General features: G+C 37.9%; 2 protein-coding genes across 3 annotated transcripts in view; both read right to left on the bottom strand.

Moving 5' to 3' along the window:
* LOC141287837 (NACHT, LRR and PYD domains-containing protein 12-like) overlaps window positions 1–2,493 on the bottom strand; it is a 51,367-nt gene extending 48,874 nt beyond the window's left edge. The window contains exons 1-2 of one of the 2 annotated variants that reach the window (XM_073819932.1): window positions 2,410–2,493; window positions 1,773–1,854 (exon numbers count right to left, since the gene is read on the bottom strand). In XM_073819932.1, coding sequence (XP_073676033.1) covers window positions 1,773–1,822 — 50 coding nt within the window. In that variant the 5' untranslated portion in view covers window positions 1,823–1,854; window positions 2,410–2,493. Of the gene's footprint in view, window positions 1–1,772; window positions 1,855–2,046; window positions 2,203–2,409 lie in introns of those variants that run through there. The other variant, XM_073819931.1, reaches the window with a different exon arrangement.
* Window positions 2,494–4,978: 2,485 nt separating this feature from the next.
* Window positions 4,979–21,736, bottom strand: fam199x (family with sequence similarity 199, X-linked). Its single transcript, XM_073819934.1, has 7 exons — window positions 21,632–21,736; window positions 18,840–19,013; window positions 11,950–12,169; window positions 11,715–11,867; window positions 11,360–11,521; window positions 7,406–7,654; window positions 4,979–6,638 (listed from the first exon to the last, which is right to left on the bottom strand). Exons 2-7 carry the CDS (start codon window positions 19,004–19,006, stop codon window positions 6,465–6,467), a joined length of 1,125 nt encoding a protein of 374 aa, XP_073676035.1. The 5' UTR covers window positions 19,007–19,013; window positions 21,632–21,736; the 3' UTR covers window positions 4,979–6,464.
* Between the last annotated feature and the right edge of the window lie 526 nt (window positions 21,737–22,262).

The raw sequence follows: 22,262 nt of genomic DNA, 5'->3' as shown, positions 1-22,262 counted from the left end.
GCCTTTTACCTTGTCAAAATCAGCTCTGCAAAATATCAGCTCATTTTAAGGCATGGTCCCTTTAAATGCCAATGAGCTCTGCTGGGATTATGTTTACTTTAGGCGCGTTTAGCTGCATTTAGCTGTGTTTAGCTGCGAAACTTGCCAACAAGCACATTATTAAGAAAGGCCATTTACAAAGATGCAAAAAAACCTTATATTGACTTCTGCTGTGGGTGAAGCTGTATCAGGAACGATTCACACGAACATAGACGCATATGTAGATCGGGATCGGCGCTTTCCTTTTAAAACCGAAAGTAACGTTAATCCTCTGCGTCTTCAGCGGCTCAGATATCAGGAGTAAATGAGGACTGCTGTGTTCATCATTACATCCAACAACAGAACACCTCAATCCCTCAATTAGAGTCTTCCTCTGCTCCTGAGTCACACAATGGAGATCAGAGTCAGACTGTTTCAGCTCGGTGAGGGCGGGGCTAAGGTAAGACGCTCATGTCAATCAACTGTGTTTCGTCATGAATGACCTGATTTTAAAAAGGGATATTACTTTTAAAGATTAAACAATACCACTGGCTGGATTTTTATCATTGTAGGGTGGTTGTGTTCACAAACTGACAATACACATTAATGTTCAGACAACTTGGAAAAGTTAGTTTTGCACCCGATGACCCCTTTAATTGTCTTATTTCACAGATCTGATGACTTGGTAACATTTTTCTAATGCACTTAAATGTTGCCATTATATAGATTGTAACACTGATCATTAGAAATCTTTATATTGAGAGGGGCTGTACTCATTCATACTGTGAATGCCAATGATTCCTTCTTAAGAAACACCTGAAATGGTACTGAAACAACTAGTCACTCGTCACAAACACAACCAGGGCTCAACAGTGTGACCATTTCACTGTGAACTTTGTGAGATCTAGATGAACTAAGATGAGTGACAGCTTTTAATAATTTAGTTTGAGATTATAAATGAGATATTGATTTAATACAGCAGTTCAATAAACAAGAAGTTATTATTAAGTGACTTACATTGCCTGACTATAACACTATTGCCTGATTTTGCTCTATTTCATTGTCAAAAGTAATATGAAACAATTCACAGCTGAGCCGCTGCGCATCTCCACTCAAACTCAGCGGTGTTTGGTTAATCGAATCTAGTGAAATTATTCAATCACCCATTCATAAAGACAGTCACTTGCTTTATTCCTGAACGAATCAGCCGTTCAAACAAATCAAATGAATGAATGATTCAGTAGTTAAATCAGTGTCTTGCCGCCACCTGCTGGCAGATCTACTTTTATTTTTAAAGTATCTTTTCAGTTTTTTAAATCATTGAATATCTCTGTATTCAAAATTTTACATTTAAAAAATTAATCTCAACATGAATTTATGAATATGACTGCACTCATGCCACCTCTGAGCCTCATTAAACTTTTTTTTTATTGACAAGATTATATACTTTTAATAAAGTTAGAAAAATGCCATTACAAACATTAAAAAATGGTATGTAAATCATTTTAAGGAGTCAAATACCACCTTGTAATTGGAAAGCAATTTTTTTTTTTTTTTTCAGATTTTTAAATTATTGTTTAGATTAATGTGCTCCTAAAAATTGGACTGTGCTCCTAATTTGTAAAAGTCCTGATCTCTTCTTTTGGACTAAACTATAGCAAAGAGAGATTAAAATTAATACTCTAAATGACTATATTCATGCTCATTTATCACTTTATTTTAAAGTGTTTTAATCCAGTGTTTATTCAAAGTACCTGCATCCTGGAGAAACATCTTCATCTCTGGATGTTTGTGTGTCATCCATAATGAACCAGAGTCTGATCTCCAGCACTGACTCTGAATGGAAATGACAAACAAACACAATAATTCAGCTGAACGGATCCGGAAACAGAAAGAAGAGACGGCGGCGTTCACTCAAATACACAATGATAGTCGTGTGTTAACAAATGATCAAATAAACCACAGACAGCACGAAACACTAATTAAATCACGTTCATTTGCTTACAATGGAAAATATCAAACACGTACCAAAGAACAAAGACGCCCTTCAGGGACAAAATAAGTGCGGAAGTCATCAACATTTAATTACAGATTCACAAATCATCCACCTTTGGTACTCGAAGGTAAATTCATTAATAATGTTTCTGTGGAACACTTTGATACGACGTATTGAAAGGGAATCGATTCCAGTTGTTTCAAAGGAGAAACATGCAAACCCTGAACTTTTACTCTTTATCTGTGACGCGAGCGGCGATGACGTCACGCTGCGCGCTCGTGCACACACACACACACACACACGCACGCACGCACGCACACACACACACACACACACACACACACACACACAAGGGGTGCGTTCGAAACCGCATACTGAATATTTTCAATATGTACTTAACGAGCGCTAAAAGAGTACATACTCTACAGCCAAATCTCGTTGAGTACGGATGTGATCTGCACGTCTTCCGCCATGTTGACGTTATCATGTGACCAACGACGTTATAACAAGCGCAACAACTTAACATATAGCGACAGGTTTAATTCATCTTTCTATAAATATTTTGATATTGATGAAATTTGTTCATTTTGTGGTCATGTTGAAGAAACAGCTGTTCTTTTATTATGATTGTAGTATAACGGATACGTTTTGGGTTCATTTAGGTTTTTGTATTTTTTAATTCTTAAAGAAATAATTTTTGTTGGGAAAACCCAAATTATTTTTTGCAAAAGTTATTACTTTTGTTTTATGTTCAAAATTGTTTATCCACACGCAAAACTATAGCTTAAATTCTTGTTGAATTTCTCTTTTCATCCGTGAGGCTTATCAATAACAAAAACAACAAATCCAATTTTTGATAAACTATGATGTGAATATTTGGATAATTCAGAGATATTTAATCATATTTCCCTGTGTATATAATCACATACTATGATGTAAGCAAGTAGTTTAATTTGTAGTTATGTTTTCAGTTTTTCTCATTATGATTGTTCATTGTTAAAGATAAATACCACCTTTCCCTGAGCTTGTAATAATATGTTATGTAGTAATAATAATAAAAAGAAAATAAGCACAACAGGTGCTCAAACACCTCATAGCATCAGTAACACAACGACCCTACCTAGTACATCTTCCTCCATGTTTGCAATATCTGCACAAAGGAGACGTGGATCAGCTGCTCAAAGATCTTGTGTTTGGAGAAGACAGTTGATTTTACACTCAAAAAAATTTAAGTATTACTACTTAGAAATTAAGATTACTTCAGAATGCACTGATCAATAATAATGATAAATGCTGACCTATAATTAATTAATTTTTTTAGTAAAACAAGCATGTTTTTTTTCTCAATCAAGTAATTAATTAATGCATATGTTAATGAAACTTATATTTTATTTACTGATAACAACATGAATATATGAGTAAAATAATAAAGTAACCATGAACATAAATAAAGACACATGGTATTTCAGACATATTGGTATTTTAGTCTTTCTCTAGATGCTCTCGCTGGCTCTTTGGTCTCTGAGGATGAAGAGACCACAGCAACATCTGGTCCAGATGAGACAAAGAGCAGGTGGAGTGATGGAGGGTCTCACCATTTCCAGGATGCTGCTGTGGATTTCTCTTTTCTCACTGCACACACCAGTCTGCAGACATTTCAGATCATACAAAGATGCACAGATACAATACAAAAGTTGTCATTTTAACAGCACAATTTCATTAGATCTCTGTATTAGAAGTAACAAAATTACCTAACTTTATATTAAGTTACAGATTTAACTTTTTTCCCCACAAATGCTGCTGTCACCTTTCCTTTCAGGTCCTGCTCCACCGCAAAATACCTGCAACAAAGGCACAGAAATCTAGAATCAGAAAAGTGCTTAAAGTTTTTTTTTATTATTAATAAACTGCAACTTAAGGTTTTGTCTGTAGTGTACTCACTCAAAGCCTTTGATTGCAGCACTGCTTCATCAGTCACTCTTCACCAGACAAGCATACTTGTCTCATCTGTCCCTGTAACATCCAACAAGATTCAGTTCCCTCTGATTCATGTGCTCAATACTACATTTATGAGGTAGCTGTTGTGTTCATTGGCTTTTTATCCAATACAAATGCTCCTGAATGGAAGTTGTTGTTGTTGTTTTTTCCACATAAAGTAATCCTGTGGAGTAATGCTCATATTACAGTTAACAGGAGATCTCTTCATCTACAAAGGTGGATGGATTAAAGCATTTATTTATTATTTGATATTTTAGACCAATCAGCCCATTTGCTTTCTCATGAAACTTTCATGAACAAATGGTCATTTCCAATTAAATATAACGAATATTATTCTGTAGTGAAAGCCATTCCTACTGATGTTGATGAGAAGCCATATGTACTGTCCATAGAACCGAACCTGCACTTCATTTAAATGGAGTAGACATTAATAGTAAAAAGTTTACAAAATTTATTAGATTTTTATTTTATAAAAATAGAGCCCTAAAGCCCAGAGGAATTTTTTTTTTTTTTTCCAAATGTTTGCTGCACAGATATTGTGTGGAAAAAAAAAACTTGGTTGCTCCCATTTCGATTTTGTATACCTAATAAACCAAAAACTCAATTTCTTCTAAAGGCAGAAAAAAAAATCTGTACACTTTCATCAGAGAAGTTTCATTTATTCATTTACAATCAGGCGTATTGATGAACGGTGCACAATGCGTGTAAATGCTTGATTTCATGTTGACTTTAAAGAAGAAAAAAGATTTTCAGTTGAGGGGAGTTGAAACACTCATTGAATAGATTCTTAATAAATGTTTATAAACATTAAAAAAATGCTCACATGAATGTTTTAAGAATACTTACTGTATCTTTAACTAATCCTGGATTTAAATGCAATAATTATTTCATGTCAGTGATCTGATGTGTATAATTAATGGACACAAAAGCAGTTTGATGTTGAATATATTTGACATCTCCATCAACCACAGCATACTTTGATTTTATTCTGTTAAAATTAAGGATGTCTAGACATTTCAGCAAAGCGGTTTAGTCATATTAGCTTCACCTAATACATTTACATTTATGTCTGACTCAACATATCTATGTAGGTGTTTTACAAATAATGTAACAAAAAGAAAATGTTTAGACACATTGCAACTAAAGATGTTTAGGGAAATTATAGTTCAAATTGCACATTTGCAATAAAACAAAGTTTACATTTATAAAGAAAGCTTAAATAACACATATGCAAGGTAAAAAAAAAAAAAGTGACCTAAACAACAGATGTGTAATGTTTACACTAAAATGCATTTCCTGGCTTCCTCTCTGAAACACAGATTATTAGAAGATGATCACAATCAAAGTTGTGAAATATTACTGTCTCCAGTCAGGCTAGAGAGCACCAGTAATATTTCCTGTAAGGTTAGGTCAAAAATCAACATGTTTACAGGTATTATTGTGTACTATTAGTTTTCATATGAAATTTTAATGTCAAAAAGTTGCAAAACATAATTTGAAATCCATGTAACGTAGAGACAGAATGAGGCGATGAGTTCAGCTGTCAGTGTTCCCTCTATGCCTGAGTTCAACACGTATGCACCACGACAAACAATGATTACTCCATCATTATCTACATATCGTCAACTAAAGATCATGAAGATGTCAGTGTTCAGCAAGATGTTCTTTGTCCTTTCAATGCCATTTAATAATGTCCAACGCAAATTTAACTGCACTGTTACAGAAAGGTGTCTTCTGGGTTAGAGTAGAATGTACTCTTATGTAAGTCATATTTCATTTTATTTTGACTCTAAAGATTCACATTCAAGTCTATGACAAATCATTTCCAAGAAAATCAAACTCTCAATCATTATGTGCCATTGACTAAAATCAGACCATGAACAAATCCCTACAGATGAGAAATAATGACTCAAATGCCATCTCCGGTCTCTTTCTACAGTATCGCCGGGACCAAGTACGTTTTAAACATGGTACCATACGCAATTAGGGTTACGTACTTAATCATTTAGTTTAGCTTCTCCTAGTAATTTCTCAACTACTAAGAATCGTGAACCGTCACTGGTATGGAAACTGAGCGCTAACATGTTGTTTCCTGTATGTATGAAGCACAAACAGCTCTAGGGCCAGCGGTCTCTCTGAGAGACTGATAATCTCCCTACAGCTCATGTGTAGGCATTTCATCCTTGTTTTCAGCTTTGATGAGGTGTAGGTTAATCTACAGATAGTTTAATGGTCGGCTCATGGGATTATTGTGACATGACGGGGATCGCCGGTGACTGAGACTCTATTCCACAAGCAAACCCGCTGTATCTGACAATGATAGAGGTGGCTGGAGATGGATGATTAGCTGTGGACAGACTCTGGTAGTATCCTAACTAACGGTCTGGTTGGAGAGCGAGGGATTAATCTGTGTGGAAGAGGCGTAGAAGGAACACTGAATGATTCACTGGGGTCACATCAACACGTCCACGTCGTCGCTGTGGTCCTCCTCCTCTGGGACTTTGAGAGACAGCACCTCCTCGTTCAGGAAGAGGCCGCTCAATCTCTCCTTGCGAGCCTGTCTCTGCTCCTTCAGCTGACGCTTGCGTAAAGCCTTCTGCTGCATCTTCCTCTGCTTGGAGCGTTTCTGCAAAACATCATCCTCATATCAGTCCATCATCTTACAAGTCTTTTCTCAACTCGCTCAAGATGCCACCCGTTCAGAGATTTCCTGATCACAGGAACAGACTAAACAAGTGTTTTCCGGAGTTTTTGGTGGAAATCATTCAAACACACACAGCAGAAGCAGGAAGAGCCACTGTTTGGCGGAGGGCTGGGTCTCCACAGAACTTTAACTATTAACTATAGTCTATAAACTATGAAAGCTATCTGCAGGATGTTCAAGCTCAGATTAAAGAGGTTTCAAGCCCTGCACAAATAAAATGAATACCATATGAGCAGGGTAGGGCGATGTCTGTGGGAACACATTAAAGTGGAAAATGACTGTAAAAAGCATGATTTACAGTTCAGAAAAAAATCTTGAGAAAATTAAGCATTAAAAGTATTATTCATTATACTGATTTAAACAATTATATCAATTAAATAACATGCAAATATATTTCACTGTCTTAACGGTTTAGATTTTTATAACGCATTATCTTCTTGTGGATCCACTAGTTCATATTTACAAATCTGCGTGTTTGCTGCGGAAAAACGTGGGTTGATTTCCACATTGGTCCCAACAAAAACAGCAGAGGGGCTTAGTGAAAATGCGGTGCCTGTGCTTGTGTTTATTTTCCGTCCACAAATTTAACCTCTTCAAGTCATAATTGAAACCGTTTTACTCTACAAAATAATATTTTCTTAATTAGATTTTTTGACTTGTCTTGCAAAAGTGATTGAGTGCTAGAGTACCTTGGAGTCTCGTATTCTCTCAGCAGCGGTGGCCAGGTTCCCGTCACTGTGAGCGCAGCTGATGCTGGTGGAGGAATTGGAGCCGGTGGAGGCGCTGCTGCTGCTGGCGCTGCTCACCATGCTGGCGTTACTGCTGCTGTGAGCGCTCACGCCGCTGGTGCTGCCGCTGCTCGCCATGCTCCTCTTCCAGCCGTCACGCGTCACGCCGGCACGCTGCCGCGGACTGTGCTCGCGGATGTAGCTCCTCACCTAGAGGAACAATGGAAATATGGAGGTGACCGAGGCTTAAAGTAACCTGAAACGATTTGATGCTCATCATATCAGTCTAATCTGGCTGTAAGAGACCATCACTGGAGAGCCTTGAGGCTAGAAACACAACTTTTGCCCAGATTTTTGAACATATTTTCAGTCCGGATGAGTTGACACTAGTCAGCTTGTCTGCAGATTTTGGACAGTCTAAGTCAGAGATTTTCACAAGTCTTTAACCTGGAATCCTAGTCTTGTATAAAGTCTTTAACCTTTAACTTGGAGTCCCGAGTCTAGTCTGAAATCTTTAACTTGGAGTCTGAGTCTAGTCTGAAGTCTTTAACCTGGAGTCCTAGTCTTGTATAAAGTCTTTAACCTTTAACTTGGAGTCTGAGTCTAGTCTGAAGTCTTTGATCTGGAGTCCGAGTCTAGTCTAAAGTCTTAAACCTGGAGTCCTAGTCTAGTCTGAAGTCTTTAACCTGGAGTCCTAGTCTTGTATAAAGTCTTTAACCTTTAACTTGGAGTCTGAGTCTAGTCTGAAGTCTTTAACTTGGAGTCTGAGTCTAGTCTGAAGTCTTTAACCTGTAGTCCTAGTCTAGTCAGAAGTCTTTAACCTGGAGTCTGAGTCTAGTCTGAAGTCTTTAACTTTGAGTCTGAGTCTAGTCTGAAGTCTTTAACTTGGAGTCTGAGTCTAGTCTGAAGTCTTTAGCTTGGAGTCTGAGTCTAGTCTGAAGTCTTTAACTTGGAGTCTGAGTCTAGTCTGAAGTCTTTAACCTGTAGTCCTAGTCTAGTCAGAAGTCTTTAACCTGGAGTCTGAGTCTAGTCTGAAGTCTTTAACTTGGAGTCTGAGTCTAGTCTGAAGTCTTTAACTTGGAGTCTGAGTCTAGTCTGAAGTCTTTAACTTGGAGTCCGAGTCTAGACTGAAGTCTTTAACTTGGAGTCCCGAGTCTAGTCTGAAGTCTTTAACTTGGAGTCTGAGTCTAGTCTGAAGTCTTTAACTTGGAGTCTGAGTCTAGTCTGAAGTCTTTAACTTGGAGTCTGAGTCTAGTCTGAAGTCTTTAACCTGTAGTCCTAGTCTAGTCTGAAGTCTTTAACTTGGAGTCTGAGTCTAGTCTGAAGTCTTTAACCTGTAGTCCTAGTCTAGTCTGAAGTCTTTAACTTGGAGTCTGAGTCTAGTCTGAAGTCTTTAACCTGTAGTCCTAGTCTAGTCAGAAGTCTTTAACCTGGAGTCTGAGTCTAGTCTGAAGTCTTTAACTTGGAGTCTGAGTCTAGTCTGAAATCTTTAACTTGGAGTCTGAGTCTAGTCTGAAGTCTTTAACTTGGAGTCTGAGTCTAGTCTGAAGTCTTTGATCTGGAGTCCGAGTCTAGTCTAAAGTCTTAAACCTGGAGTCCTAGTCTAGTCTGAAGTCTTTAACCTGGAGTCCTAGTCTTGTATAAAGTCTTTAACCTTTAACTTGGAGTCTGAGTCTAGTCTGAAGTCTTTAACTTGGAGTCTGAGTCTAGTCTGAAGTCTTTAACCTGTAGTCCTAGTCTAGTCAGAAGTCTTTAACCTGGAGTCTGAGTCTAGTCTGAAGTCTTTAACTTGGAGTCTGAGTCTAGTCTGAAGTCTTTAGCTTGGAGTCTGAGTCTAGTCTGAAGTCTTTAACTTGGAGTCTGAGTCTAGTCTGAAGTCTTTAACCTGTAGTCCTAGTCTAGTCAGAAGTCTTTAACCTGGAGTCTGAGTCTAGTCTGAAGTCTTTAACTTGGAGTCTGAGTCTAGTCTGAAGTCTTTAACTTGGAGTCTGAGTCTAGTCTGAAGTCTTTAACTTGGAGTCTGAGTCTAGTCTGAAGTCTTTAACCTGTAGTCCTAGTCTAGTCTGAAGTCTTTAACTTGGAGTCTGAGTCTAGTCTGAAGTCTTTAACCTGTAGTCCTAGTCTAGTCAGAAGTCTTTAACCTGGAGTCTGAGTCTAGTCTGAAGTCTTTAACTTGGAGTCTGAGTCTAGTCTGAAGTCTTTAACTTGGAGTCTAAGTCTAGTCTGAAGTCTTTAACTTGGAGTCTGAGTCTAGTCTGAAGTCTTTAACCTGTAGTCCTAGTCTAGTCTGAAGTCTTTAACTTGGAGTCTGAGTCTAGTCTGAAGTCTTTAACCTGTAGTCCTAGTCTAGTCAGAAGTCTTTAACCTGGAGTCTGAGTCTAGTCTGAAGTCTTTAACTTGGAGTCTGAGTCTAGTCTGAAGTCTTTAACTTGGAGTCTGAGTCTAGTCTGAAGTCTTTAACTTGGAGTCCGAGTCTAGACTGAAGTCTTTAACTTGGAGTCCCGAGTCTAGTCTGAAGTCTTTAACTTGGAGTCTGAGTCTAGTCTGAAGTCTTTAACTTGGAGTCTGAGTCTAGTCTGAAGTCTTTAACCTGTAGTCCTAGTCTAGTCTGAAGTCTTTAACTTGGAGTCTGAGTCTAGTCTGAAGTCTTTAACTTGGAGTCTGAGTCTAGTCTGAAGTCTTTAACTTGGAGTCTGAGTCTAGTCTGAAGTCTTTAACTTGGAGTCTGAGTCTAGTCTGAAGTCTTTAACTTGGAGTCTGAGTCTAGTCTGAAGTCAATTCATTAAATGGTTTGCTAAAAAAAAATCCTATTCAGAATCCTAATGTATTGACATCTTTCTATTTACGAAGCTGTTTTACAGGCTATAGACAAAATATATGATCTAATGATTTTTTTAAGAGGTGTTAAGATTAAGGTTAATGTACATCCAGCCTGTTACTTATATATTTTAATCCATTACCATGTTCAAAACAGCTTTTCTGTAATCAAATTCTATAATAAGAGTCCTATCTACCATGACACGAGGAAATATGAGACACCAATATTACAAAAGTACACAAATAAAGTTCTCATCTTGAGCAGAAAAGAAAGATAACCAGCAGAAAGTTTAAGTTCTATCCTAGCCATCTAACAACAATTTACCAATTATAATTACACAAGTCTTTTGAAGTGTTCTTAGCCTACAGATTAATAATGCTAATTTAGATCAGAAATCTCGTCACATCTGGTTTGAACAGAGTTATAGGTTATTGATACATACATAGATAGTAAGAAAAATAACTAAATTAGTTTAGTTTTTTTTATTTGCTGTGTTTTAATGAAAGTAATCTATAATTTTGCTGCTCACCACATCATCTGCAGCTCTTAAACTTGGCATGCGTCCAGAGAGATTGAAAGCGCACGAAGCTGAAAGGGCTCAAACAAAGCGCGTTTGGCTTTAGATTAAATACTAGAGTATATAGCGCTGAAAGATATTTGCCACAAACAACACTGAGTGCTTGTTATTTGATCCGCTGTTTTGATGCAATGCTCACTTCAAATTGTGCTGCTGCTACGGTTCGCGGTCCGGATTGATGCTGGAGTACAGATGCACCTTTTGAATATCAGTTATGTAAGTATTTAAGGACAAAAGACTTGAGTTATTTTTAAAACACTGACGAGTCCTTTTCCTCGAGTCGAGTCTGAAGTCATTTCAGGTGGAGTCTGGAGTCACTCACTCGAGTGCCCATCTCTGGTCTGAGTTGACAGATTTCAAAGAAAATCACATGATGGGCAAAGACGCTGATTCCTCATGTTATTTTATGTTTCATCATGACTTTGTTGTTTTGTTGAACAGACTATCAATGAGCAGGTGTGGATGGATAACAAGGTGACTTATTTAGAAAGGTGTGTGATTTGTGAGTGGAACTCATTACCTGTTTGAGCTTCTCATCGGTGAGGCAGTTTAGTTCAATGATAAACTCGCTGTCCGTCGGCAGAATCTGTGCGCTCGGGTCGATTATTTTTATGATATCGAGCTGCTCGCGGAGTCCCATCTCTGTGCTCACTTTTCGACTCAAATATTCAATATATTCCACCTGAAAAACACAAATCAGCAAAGTGAGCTCAAACTTCAGTTCGAGAAACAGTTGAACACAAGTAAACGCAGTGAGACTGCTTCCTTTCTTTCTAATTACGTCTAAACAAACACTTTATATTACCAATTTCAGTTTCACCGTAATTCAAGTTACACTGAATACTCTGCCATGAGTGAAAATAACAGTTGCAGACCTGTTCGTCATTGGTCATGGCGCTCCAGGGCAGCTCGTCCAGATTCCGGTGCGGTTTGTTTTTTCTTTTGGACGCGGGGCAGGGCGAGCTGGGCACGCTGGGAATGATGTCCGACTGCACATCGCTGCTGCTGGCGATATCACTGCCGGGTAACTGCAATCACACCGCTTTGGTTGAGCAAACACAGCTGCTGTTAGAAGACACAGAGATGTTTCTGAAGACGACGGCGACCCACCTGCCACTCAAACTCACTGTCAGACCAGTCCCAGTAAGTGCTGATGGAGGAGGACACGTCGCTGCAGACGCTGCCTTCCGGGAAGAGGTCGAAGGAGGTGAGCTCCTGATCGTCCAGGAGGGAGTAGCAGTCATCCTGATCGCCCACAGACACGGAGGAGAAGAGCTCCTCGCTGCACTCTGAACTGGCCACACTGGTGCCGCACGACGTCAGGTTCCACCTGCAGACAGGACAACACCGCTGACACAGTTCAGGGACGTCTTACTTGACGTGCCGCTGTAAAAGCACATGGCTAATGGTGCAAGAAGCTGGATCTACATGCATTCTTTGTGGGTCATTTTGTTAATATTTATTCTGAAAAAAGATAAATGTATAGTGAGGAAAGCCAAAACATGAAATGTGATGGATGAATATTTACTGAGTAATCCAATATTTTGTAGAGGGGGGTCAAAATGACAATTTTCACCTGAGATTTAGAGTCAAGTTACGGGGGGCAAAAATGACTTCAGAAAGATGGCAGCATCATAATGTTATTTTTACAATGAGATTAATAGTTATATTAGTCAAATCTGTTGACTTTAGAAATCTTTGTTGCATTATGTGTGAAAGGTGATCATTCACAAATGGGGAAACAGCACATTTCAAATTTTTCTCCAAAGTTTGCATGTCTGTAACTCAAGAAGCATCAATGATATTTTAATTCCCTTTTAGATATTGGGTCTTAACAATCTTTCCTTTTGGCATCTTTATTTTCAATGCCCCACAAGATTCGGTTCCAGAGATATTAGAATTTCAATATGGCTCCAGGAGTAAATCGTTAAAATGTAGACATTTTCAGTGGTCAAAAACCAAATCTGGGTCAGTTTTCTTTCTGTCAAGACACCGCATTGAACATACCTGTCTGAGTGCCATACATATTCTTTATCCAAGGTTTGCTTAAGAAGTATTAAAGATATTGCAATATGATTTTAGATTCTAGTTGTTAATAAACTTTATTTTTAAATATTAATTTTCAAGGCTCTACATCATTCAGTCCCTGAGATATGAGGATCTCAACGAGGCTTAATGTCCAGATTGTTGAATATTACCCATTTTCAGTGGTCGAAATCCAAATGTTGGCCACTTCGTATACAGCTGATACGTATTCTATTTAATAAAAATAAAAATAAAGAAGCCAAAAAGAAAGTTTATTAAGACCCGGTATCTAAAAGGGCATTAAGATATCTTTAATACTTGAGTTACAGACATGCAAACTTTGGAGAAAAACTTGAAAAGTGCTGTTTTCTCATTTTTTGAATGGTCACTACTGGCACATAATGTAACAAATATAGCTGAAGTCAACAGATTTTACTAATAGAGCACCAATCTCTGTGTAAAAATAACATTATGATGCTGCCATCGTTCTGCAGTCATTTTTACCCCCCTGTAACTCGACTCTGAATCTCAGGTGAAAATGGTCATTTTGACCCCCCTCTACAAAAAAGTGGATTACTCAGTAACTATTCATCCATCACATTTCATATTTTGGCTTTCATTCCTATACAGGTTTATCTTTCCTCAGAATAAATGTAAACAAAATCCAAAATTTAAGCCAGGGAAGTTTTTTAAATTTGGTTGATCTGACATGGAATGACCCTTATATGTTTTACAGGAGTTGCATTTAGGGCGGATCATTTGATGATCAACTTTTAGGCTTGAAGCAGGTCACTATATAAACAAACTCAACATGAAACTTTCTCATTTTGTGTGTTTTCTATATGCGACACTCAGATGAAACGTAAGTCTGTTGGGGAAAAGATGTCTCAAACTAATCTAACACATCTGTCAAGGCCAAGAGATGTTCAAATTCATGAGGTTTTATTTCAGGTTTCTGCCAACTTGGTTTGTTCACTTTTCTTGCAGCAATTCAATCTGTGACTGACAGTATTTTTCAGACGTGTTGGTCCTACAAATGCATTTTTCAAAAGTTTAACGTGACCTAAAGTTGTTCTTGCACAGCACACATATCCAGTTTAATGGCTGGTCACCTCTCTAAAGATTTCCTATAATGTGGTGTTGGTGAACTAACTTCAACAGTTAACTCCGTTAATTCTAAAGCATTCTGACATTTAAGTGCAATTGTGAGTATTTAAGTTGCTCTAGTAAGCAACACATGGTCATGTTATAAATGTTACGTCCCTGCAGTCACGACATGAAAATACTAATAAAACTGTGGGAAAATACATTAAACATGTTTATACAACAGTCTGATTGGTTGAGAACCGTGAGATCTTGTATGGCATCATTACAGGAACGCCCTTTGTCTGGTCAGGTTTTTTCTGTTACAGCGAGTGTCATGGCGGACGCCCAAATCCTGTAACATTTTATAAATAATACCGTTTTTGTGTCACGGAATGTAGTTTTAAGAAGTTTTCAGGCGAGAATGCACTTGTTTATAGTTTAAATATGCAGTGTGTTTTTGTTGTTGTTTATTGAATATTATTATTCAATAAATAAAATTTGATATAAACTATATTTTAAATAATGTATTTATCAGGAGTGTTTAGTATTGAGAAATGTATTCGTGATAGTGATTTTAGTTACATTATTCCGCCATTAGATGGCAGCAAGAGGCTGTTTTCATGAGCAGGTCAGCAATAAACAATGAATTTGGGACTTTTACACTGAAAAGTTATAAAGACTATTAAGCGGAAGTTATTTTTAGCTTCAACAACAGCTTGGCAGTGAATAAATGCACTGAACAGCAAAACACTTAACTAGGGATGCTCATTTCGGTTAATTTTCCTGACCGACAACCGCTGCTCGTTATCCGAACATTAACCGTTAACTGATAAAATTAGAATAATAAATTAGTTTAAAATAAAAATAGAATGCACGAGTATCTGTGATGATACATAAAAATACAAGCAAATGTTTTATTTTAACGTGCAAACAGCAGCATACAGAGCAACAACAAAAACTGTATTGACATATACTTAAATTATCACGCATCAGCAGCGGTTCTGAATGAAAAAAAAAGAATAATATAAATAGGCCTACACTAAATATGTATTTCAACTAGCTAATTAAGATGACAAAACTAAAACACACTGAATCCTTTTATGCGGTTTGAAGAACTGTACCGGTCTTATTCTTCTGGTCGGACATAAAAATATATAGCAGGCCAGCCAATACCTCAGTGTGCCTAGTTTTTAACATGAGGACATGCTGTACGGATGGGCAGGACCGCTGCCTGTTAACTCTTAGATCCGCGAACAAAACACCATCACAAAAACCCTTTCAATTTGCGGTTCGGGACTTCCATCCACTGTCATATGCGTGAGGAGAAGCGCGTGTTTTACAGCGTTCAGCAATAGCCAATCACAGACATGTATGTTGATTTGATGATCACTGTGGCCAATCAGAGGAGGCTATGTTACAATCCACTCACCAACCAAAGTGCCGGTTTCAGTTTTGCTGATTTCTACACTTTCGCGAACTCTCTTATTAAAACTAAGAAAGTGTTGGCATTATATAAATAAGAGATTAATTGTGCAGTGTAAAGGTTATTTTATTACTTTTTAATAACTTTATGAGATTGCGATGAACTACTCTAGGATGAGTGATAGCTATCCAGTGATTGTAATGGGAGCGCCTATTGCGCACTTTCTAGACTATAATTCATTCAGAATTTGAATACATTCACTCACGGATTCACTCTCTGATAACCCAATAACGCCACTTGCCACTTGCATATAATACATCAGTTAACTAAGTAAAGGTGAAGCGAAATATGTCTGTACAGCCACACTGCACGTGTCGACATGCGCGCGAGTAAACAGATAACTTACAAATAGCATTATTTCTTTCACCATGCAGCAAACGTAAAAAAAAAAAGAATAAAAAAAAAACCTTTTAAACCGTTTAACTGATAGTAATAATCGGTTAAAAATCTTACTGTCGGTTAACGGTTAAACGGTCAATATGAGCATCCCTACACTTAACAGATGAAAGGATATTACTCAAACATGATACAGTGAGGTTTTAATGCAGCAATACAATAGGCTTTCAATAAAGCTACTCAACATTTGTTCGTTACTAGTTCTAAAGTGATGTTTTGTAATTAGTAACGGAGCTTCTGCTCATCTGATCAACCGTCAAACTGTGATTTGAATCTGTGGCGGAAGGAAGTAGTTCACACAAAAGAGGGCTTTTAAAGACACTCCGTTGTTATTTTATGTATTAACACACTCGTGCCGTCAAACTGTTGTATAAACGCAGTATCACACTCGTAGACTTGAGATATGGCTGAATATCGGCACTCTGTGATTACCTGCGGCCGTATCTCAAGTCTACGAGTGTAATATTGCTCATTTATATATTTTGATCTTTGGTTAATACCAAATACTCGTTCCGTCTGTCGTTTCCCAGTGGTTTACAGTGCTGGCCAAAGTTATTACAATATTTTTCACCAGATAAAAATGTTTTTAAGTCAGTTTTTCTATATTTTGCTGTAGTGTGTCTGTAGGAAATATCAGTTTACATTTCCAAACATTCATTGTGCCATTAATTGTAATAACTTTTTGTTTGACAACAGCCAGTGCTCCACACAGAGATCTGATCTGGTCATCTAAATCCAGTCTGTCTGGGGGGTGTTCCATAAACCAAGTTTATCAAATAAGTCAGGCTTATTTCAGTTAGTCTGACTTATTTTGAGCCAAATCAAGTGACAATAAGTCAGACTAACTGAAATAAGCCTGACTTATTTGGTAAACTTGGTTTATGGAACACCCCCCTGGAATGACATGAAGAAACAGAACAAACTGAGACAGACTAAGGCCCGGTTTCACAGACAGGGCTTGGATTAAGCCAGGATTAGCCCATAGTTTAATTAGGACATTTAAGTATTTTTTTTTTATAAACGTGCTTAGAAAAAATATATTACTGGTGTGCATCTTGAGACAAAACAAAGGCACTGATATATTTTTAGATCAGTCAGTGCAAGTTTCTTTTAGTTGAAACAGCTCGGACTTACATTTTAGTCTAGGACTAGGCTTAAACCTTGTTTGTGAAACCGGGGGTAAATCTAGAAGAACTGTGGCAACATCTCCAAGATGCTTCAAGAAACCTACCTGCAAAGCTACAGTACTGTTAAAAATGTTAGGCTCTGTAAAAAGACGCTGTGAAAAATATCATAAATAGATTTATCAAATAACTTTTATTAAGTAAATTAAATCAACATTTGGTGTGACCATCCTTTACGCTTAAAGCAGCTTTTGCCCTAGATGCACTTGCACATAGTTTTCAAGGTAGCTTCGCAGGTAGGTTTCTTAAATGTCACATATTTTACACCTTTCTGGAGGTTTATTTTAGTTACTGATGCCCTTAAGAACATATAGTTGTGGTATAAGGGCCAAAAACCATCTTAATATATTTTTTACAGCTCCTCTCTTAGGAGCTCTGTCAAGAACAGGTCGATTTTGGCCTGTCTAATTAATATTCATGAGCCTCTCTTCTGATTGGCCTGTTGTTTTCTGAGTGACGCATGGCCAGGCCAATCACAGGTAGCCTGCTGTGGCTTGGTGACCCTCAACAGAATGTTCCAGAATTTTACCGGTAGATAAAGGTTCATGATGAAAAAATCTGTGCGAACTGGAATGAAGCAGCGAACAGGGAGCTCCTCACTATCCGCACTAAAGTGTGTTCGCCAGTTTCAGTTCAGTTGAATGGAACGGTGCGTGTCGCACTATACGTCACATTTTCCAGAATCACTGAGTGAAAAAGGCTAAAGTTGATGTTAATGTTGTTTGGAAGCCTGCACAATAATGTAGTTTCCTGACACCCATTGACTGAACAGCGTTTTCTCGACTTGTTTCCCTGTTGTTGTTGTTCAGCAATGGCATGGACGCGATGTTGTCTGGGGGTTTGGCATAAGGAGGGTGGGACGATGGATGGTGCTAGAGCCGGTGACTCAGACGTCACATTTTCACAGAACTCACAACGTCTTGTTAAAAGGCACAGCTACTTTATGCATTTTACTGTGGACTGACTGCTTTGAAACTTATATTGTAGTTACATAGCCCCTAGACCTAATTTTTCATGAAAAAAGCCAGGAAATTTCAGTTTTGACAATATGGGACCTTTAAAACATCTTGGAGACGTTGCCACAGTTCTTCTAGATTTAGTCTCAGTTTGTTCTGTTTCTTCATGTCATTCCAGACAGACTGGATTTACATCAGATCAGATCTCTGTGTGGAGCACTGGCTGTTGTCCAACGAAAATCTCACTGAGTTATTACAATCAATGGCACAATGAATGTTTGGAAATGTAAACGGATATTTCCTACTGACACACTACAGCAAAATATAGAAATAACTGACTATAACCCATTTCTTTAGCTGGTGGAAACACTAGTGCAGAGGTTCTCAACTCTGGCCCTCGAGGTCCACTTTTCCTTTACCTCCAACCTTGATCAAGCTCACCTGCCTGTAACCTTCTAGTAATGATGAAGAGCTTGATGAGCTTGTTCAGGTGTGTTAGATTAGGGTTGGAGCTAAACTCTGCAGGAAAATGGACCTGAAGGGCCAGAGTTGAGAACTCCTGCTCTAGTGTTTTAATCATTTTGGACACCACTTTACACTACAGTTTAGCATTACGTGATTCATTTTCAAAACAAAAGAAAAATTTGACGCCTTCATCTCTGAAAAAACTGTTTTGTCTTGCATAACAACGAAATTGGAAGCGCTGGTTAATCCTGCTTCAGTTATTTTTCGTGAATTGTAACGTGTGCAAAGGATTGTGGATGATTGGAGGATGTCAAAGTTGACACGGACACACCTGATGCATTCCTATTCCTGTAGTTCACTAGAGCGCATGGTCAGGAGCAGCGAGAGTAAGCGTCAGTCACTGACCTGCTGCTGTGGAAGCGGTGTAAGGGGTCCGTCCGGTGACACGAGGACAACTGCCACCCGAAGTCGCTGACGTCCAGCGTAGCATCTTCACTGAAGTTTCCTCTCTGTGACAGCAGCGGGAACGGCTCTTCCGGAGCCAGGAACTTCTCGTAGACGTCCTCAGACATCTGAAAGCTGCATCACAACAGACATGGCCATCAGAATGACCACCGCACCACAGATAATAACACTTCTGTATTCAAAACACATCAGCTACAACACAGAGCGAGCCGCCGTAGCGTTTGACGCACAGATACAGCAGTGGCCGTGGGTCTAAGGTCAGTGAGTTTAATAAGGCTAGAAGACGCATGACAGTTTATGATGCCAAACTCAACACTTCTCCCATCGGGCTGCTATTGAACACATGATAGAACCGTTTCCAGCTCAATGGCTTGTGTTCTTCAGATGTTGTGGGATATTGTTGAGCTGTCAGAGAACAGGAACATGTCTGACAAAACCACTTCACATCCAGGGAACAAACAAACACACAATGCACCAATGAATGAAGTAAAGGAACTGACTAAACAGTTCATATGGAGTGGGGGAACTATGGCGTCGCTCTGAGTTAGCGTTTTAGCACTTCCGGTTCCATCGCCCCAAAGTCAATGGGTTTTTTGAATGGGATTAGGGTTAAATCCCTTCAGTAAGGTCCGTGGTTAACACAAGCTCAAGATACTTTCACGTTTTATTGTACGACATAAAACACACCAGTAATAGCCCACTCCTGATTTTTTTAAACGGTTACGTTTCTTAAAAAAGACGGTTGCTAACAAGTTGCTAAATGGGACTACAGGCGCTTTCGGAGACATTGAACGTCATCACGCACAACAGTTGATCATTTGATGTTTTATAAATGTAGTATAATTTGTAGTACAATTAATTGTAGAATAACCAAACCGAGTTACTTCTCTGTGTTTTATATTATCTTTAGACAGTGTTTTTTGTTTGTTTGTTTTGCTTTGCCCTGAAATGCAACTAATATATTTGTATGGAAGATTCTGGTTTAATTACTGATGTAACCAGCGGACACTCTGGGTTCATACCATGAGCTAAATTAATCTTACTATTATTCTATGTAAACAATATGATTACCGGCTTTTCGTGGTCGCGGTCAAACTTTACTGACGCATAGAGCTCGAAGCCACGTTAAAATTAGAAATAAGCAGAAAGATTGAGGATTTTCTAGAAGCACGGATAAAATAACATTTTGTGTAACCACTCTATCAAAATAATAGCTGGAACGTGGTACTTTATTCACTAAAATAAACGTAGTCTTACCATAATCAAAAACCTGTTCACTCTGCTGTTATTTAATAATTTCACGGAATACTACACGGAGACTCGTTTAAATTAAAATATTCATATTAATCAAGGATTTATTGACTTTTAACAGACCTTATGTACAGAAATATGTGCTTTAGTTATGATTATTTCATTTATTCAGTCCTTACTGTTTATTATCATTGTTTCATTTCAGTTTTATGTTGGCTCTAGTTTTGAATTTATTTCAGTTTTATATGAAAAGGTTAATGTGACATTGAATAAAATTCATCCACAACTTAAATCCATTACACTGAACATGTTTCGAGTTTGAAAAAGGTTGTGTGACTGATGTAGTCCGTTTATAGCCTAAGTTTAGCTGTTTAGTTCTGGCGTTTGTACTTAGGCTTCAAAATTCATACAAGTTATATTTTTGTGTGAGGATTATCTTGATGGACAGAACGCGTAACTTTCACGAACAATGGTTGAACACAGACGTTATTTTTTACTTTAATCCAAAAGCCTATGGAAAAATCCTTTTGCCATTTTGTGGAGGGAACCAGTGCGATGCAGTTCCACCTCTGTATTAGAGCTGCAAAAGTCACAATTAATCAAATCAAAATAAAACATTTTTACATATTACAAACTATATGTGTGTGTACTGTGTATATTTATTATGCACAATTACTCGTACATATGTGAATACATTAAGGACAAATATGTTAGAATTATATGTAAAGTGTATACATACAATATATATATATATATATATTTTTTTTATTTTTTTTATTTTTTTTTTATATATATATACACGTATGTGTGTGTACTTATATATACGTAATACATATACACAGTACACACACAAATAGTATGTAAACTTTTATTTTGACTCGACAATTGCGTAAAATATATACATTTAAAAATGCAAATGTCTGATAAGTCTGAAACGTTTGATACAGCTATATTTTACGCGCTAAATAGCAAAACCCTTCATCATCACAGCAATGTTTTACGGTGTGGACGTTGTGTACTAGATTTACATAGGTATAATATACATGTATTTATTCTACATACCAATATTCCTATCAGAGGGCATGTGTGTGACTGTAGTGTTAGTGTTAGTGTAGTGTTAGTGGACATGTGTGTTAATGTGTGTGACTGTAGTGTTAGTGTTAGAGATGTAAACAGCAGGCCACACTCTCATCCAGAGACACTCAAACTATAACCATCTGTTAGGACTAAACCTAATCACTATATTCACTATTGTAGAATCACTCACACTTGTCGTTCATTTGGTCGGAATGTAGTGAATATCAATGTTTCTCTTGTTTATGCGATATTTCAGTAACTCGGATCTCATATTAGCAGCGATTAGCCTGCGGCCTCCGTAAACTCATGATCACCGTCTCACACGATAACCAGCCCGATAACCGCTCTCTGACTGCCATAAACATCGACGAAGGATCGCGTTAGTGTCTATATTTCACACGTACCTGTCGTAGGATCTGTTTCAGGGGTTTAATGTGAGCAGCGCAAACATCAGTCTCTCAATCTTCTTCCGCTGTCGACGTCACACGGCTGACGTCACGCTGGTGTTTTCATCTTCTTCTGTGGTTTTGTGGCGAGCCTCACCTGTGCTTCCTGTGCGCACACTGCCACCTACGCTCACCTGTGTTTACCAGCACTTCACTTCCTCTTCTGCTCTTCTCTCTCACACACACACGCAGATAATGGCTGCTTTTATATATATATACATCATAAAGTAATGAATTGTGATGAACTCAAAAAAAGTTTTATACAAATAATTAAGTTCCTCCGACTCAAAAAGACCTATAAATACTGTTTCTTTGTTTCTTTATTTAGCCAGAACATTTGTTCTCCACCTGCTTACAGAGCTGTGCAAGACACCTTAAAGCAGTAGTTCAATTTCAGAACAAGAATGTTCAGATAATATACCCCTTGTCATCCAAGACGTTCATGTCTTTCTTTCTTCAGTCGTAAAGAAATTATGTTTTTTGAGGAACACATTTCAGGATTTCTCTCCATATAGTGGACTTCTATGGTGCCCTGAGTTTGAACTTCCAAAATAAAGTTTAAATGCAGCTTCAAAGGACTCTAAACGAC

Source organism: Garra rufa, chromosome 16 (genome assembly GCF_049309525.1).
Source record: "Garra rufa chromosome 16, GarRuf1.0, whole genome shotgun sequence".
In the NCBI taxonomy this organism is placed as follows: Eukaryota; Metazoa; Chordata; class Actinopteri; order Cypriniformes; family Cyprinidae; genus Garra; species Garra rufa.
The sequence above is the reverse complement of the archived record's forward strand: the minus strand, read 5'-3'. Positions and strand labels throughout refer to the sequence as shown.

Excerpts from the sequence above, each read along its gene's own strand:
- fam199x (XM_073819934.1), bottom strand. The coding sequence starts at position 19,006 with ATGTCTGAGGACGTCTACGAGAAGTTCCTGGCTCCGGAAGAGCCGTTC. Across the intron at positions 11,868-11,949 it reads ACAGTGAGTTTGAGTGGCAG|TTACCCGGCAGTGATATCGC; the intron begins GTGGGTCGCCGT and ends GTGTGATTGCAG. Across the intron at positions 11,522-11,714 it reads CCATGACCAATGACGAACAG|GTGGAATATATTGAATATTT; the intron begins GTCTGCAACTGT and ends TGTGTTTTTCAG.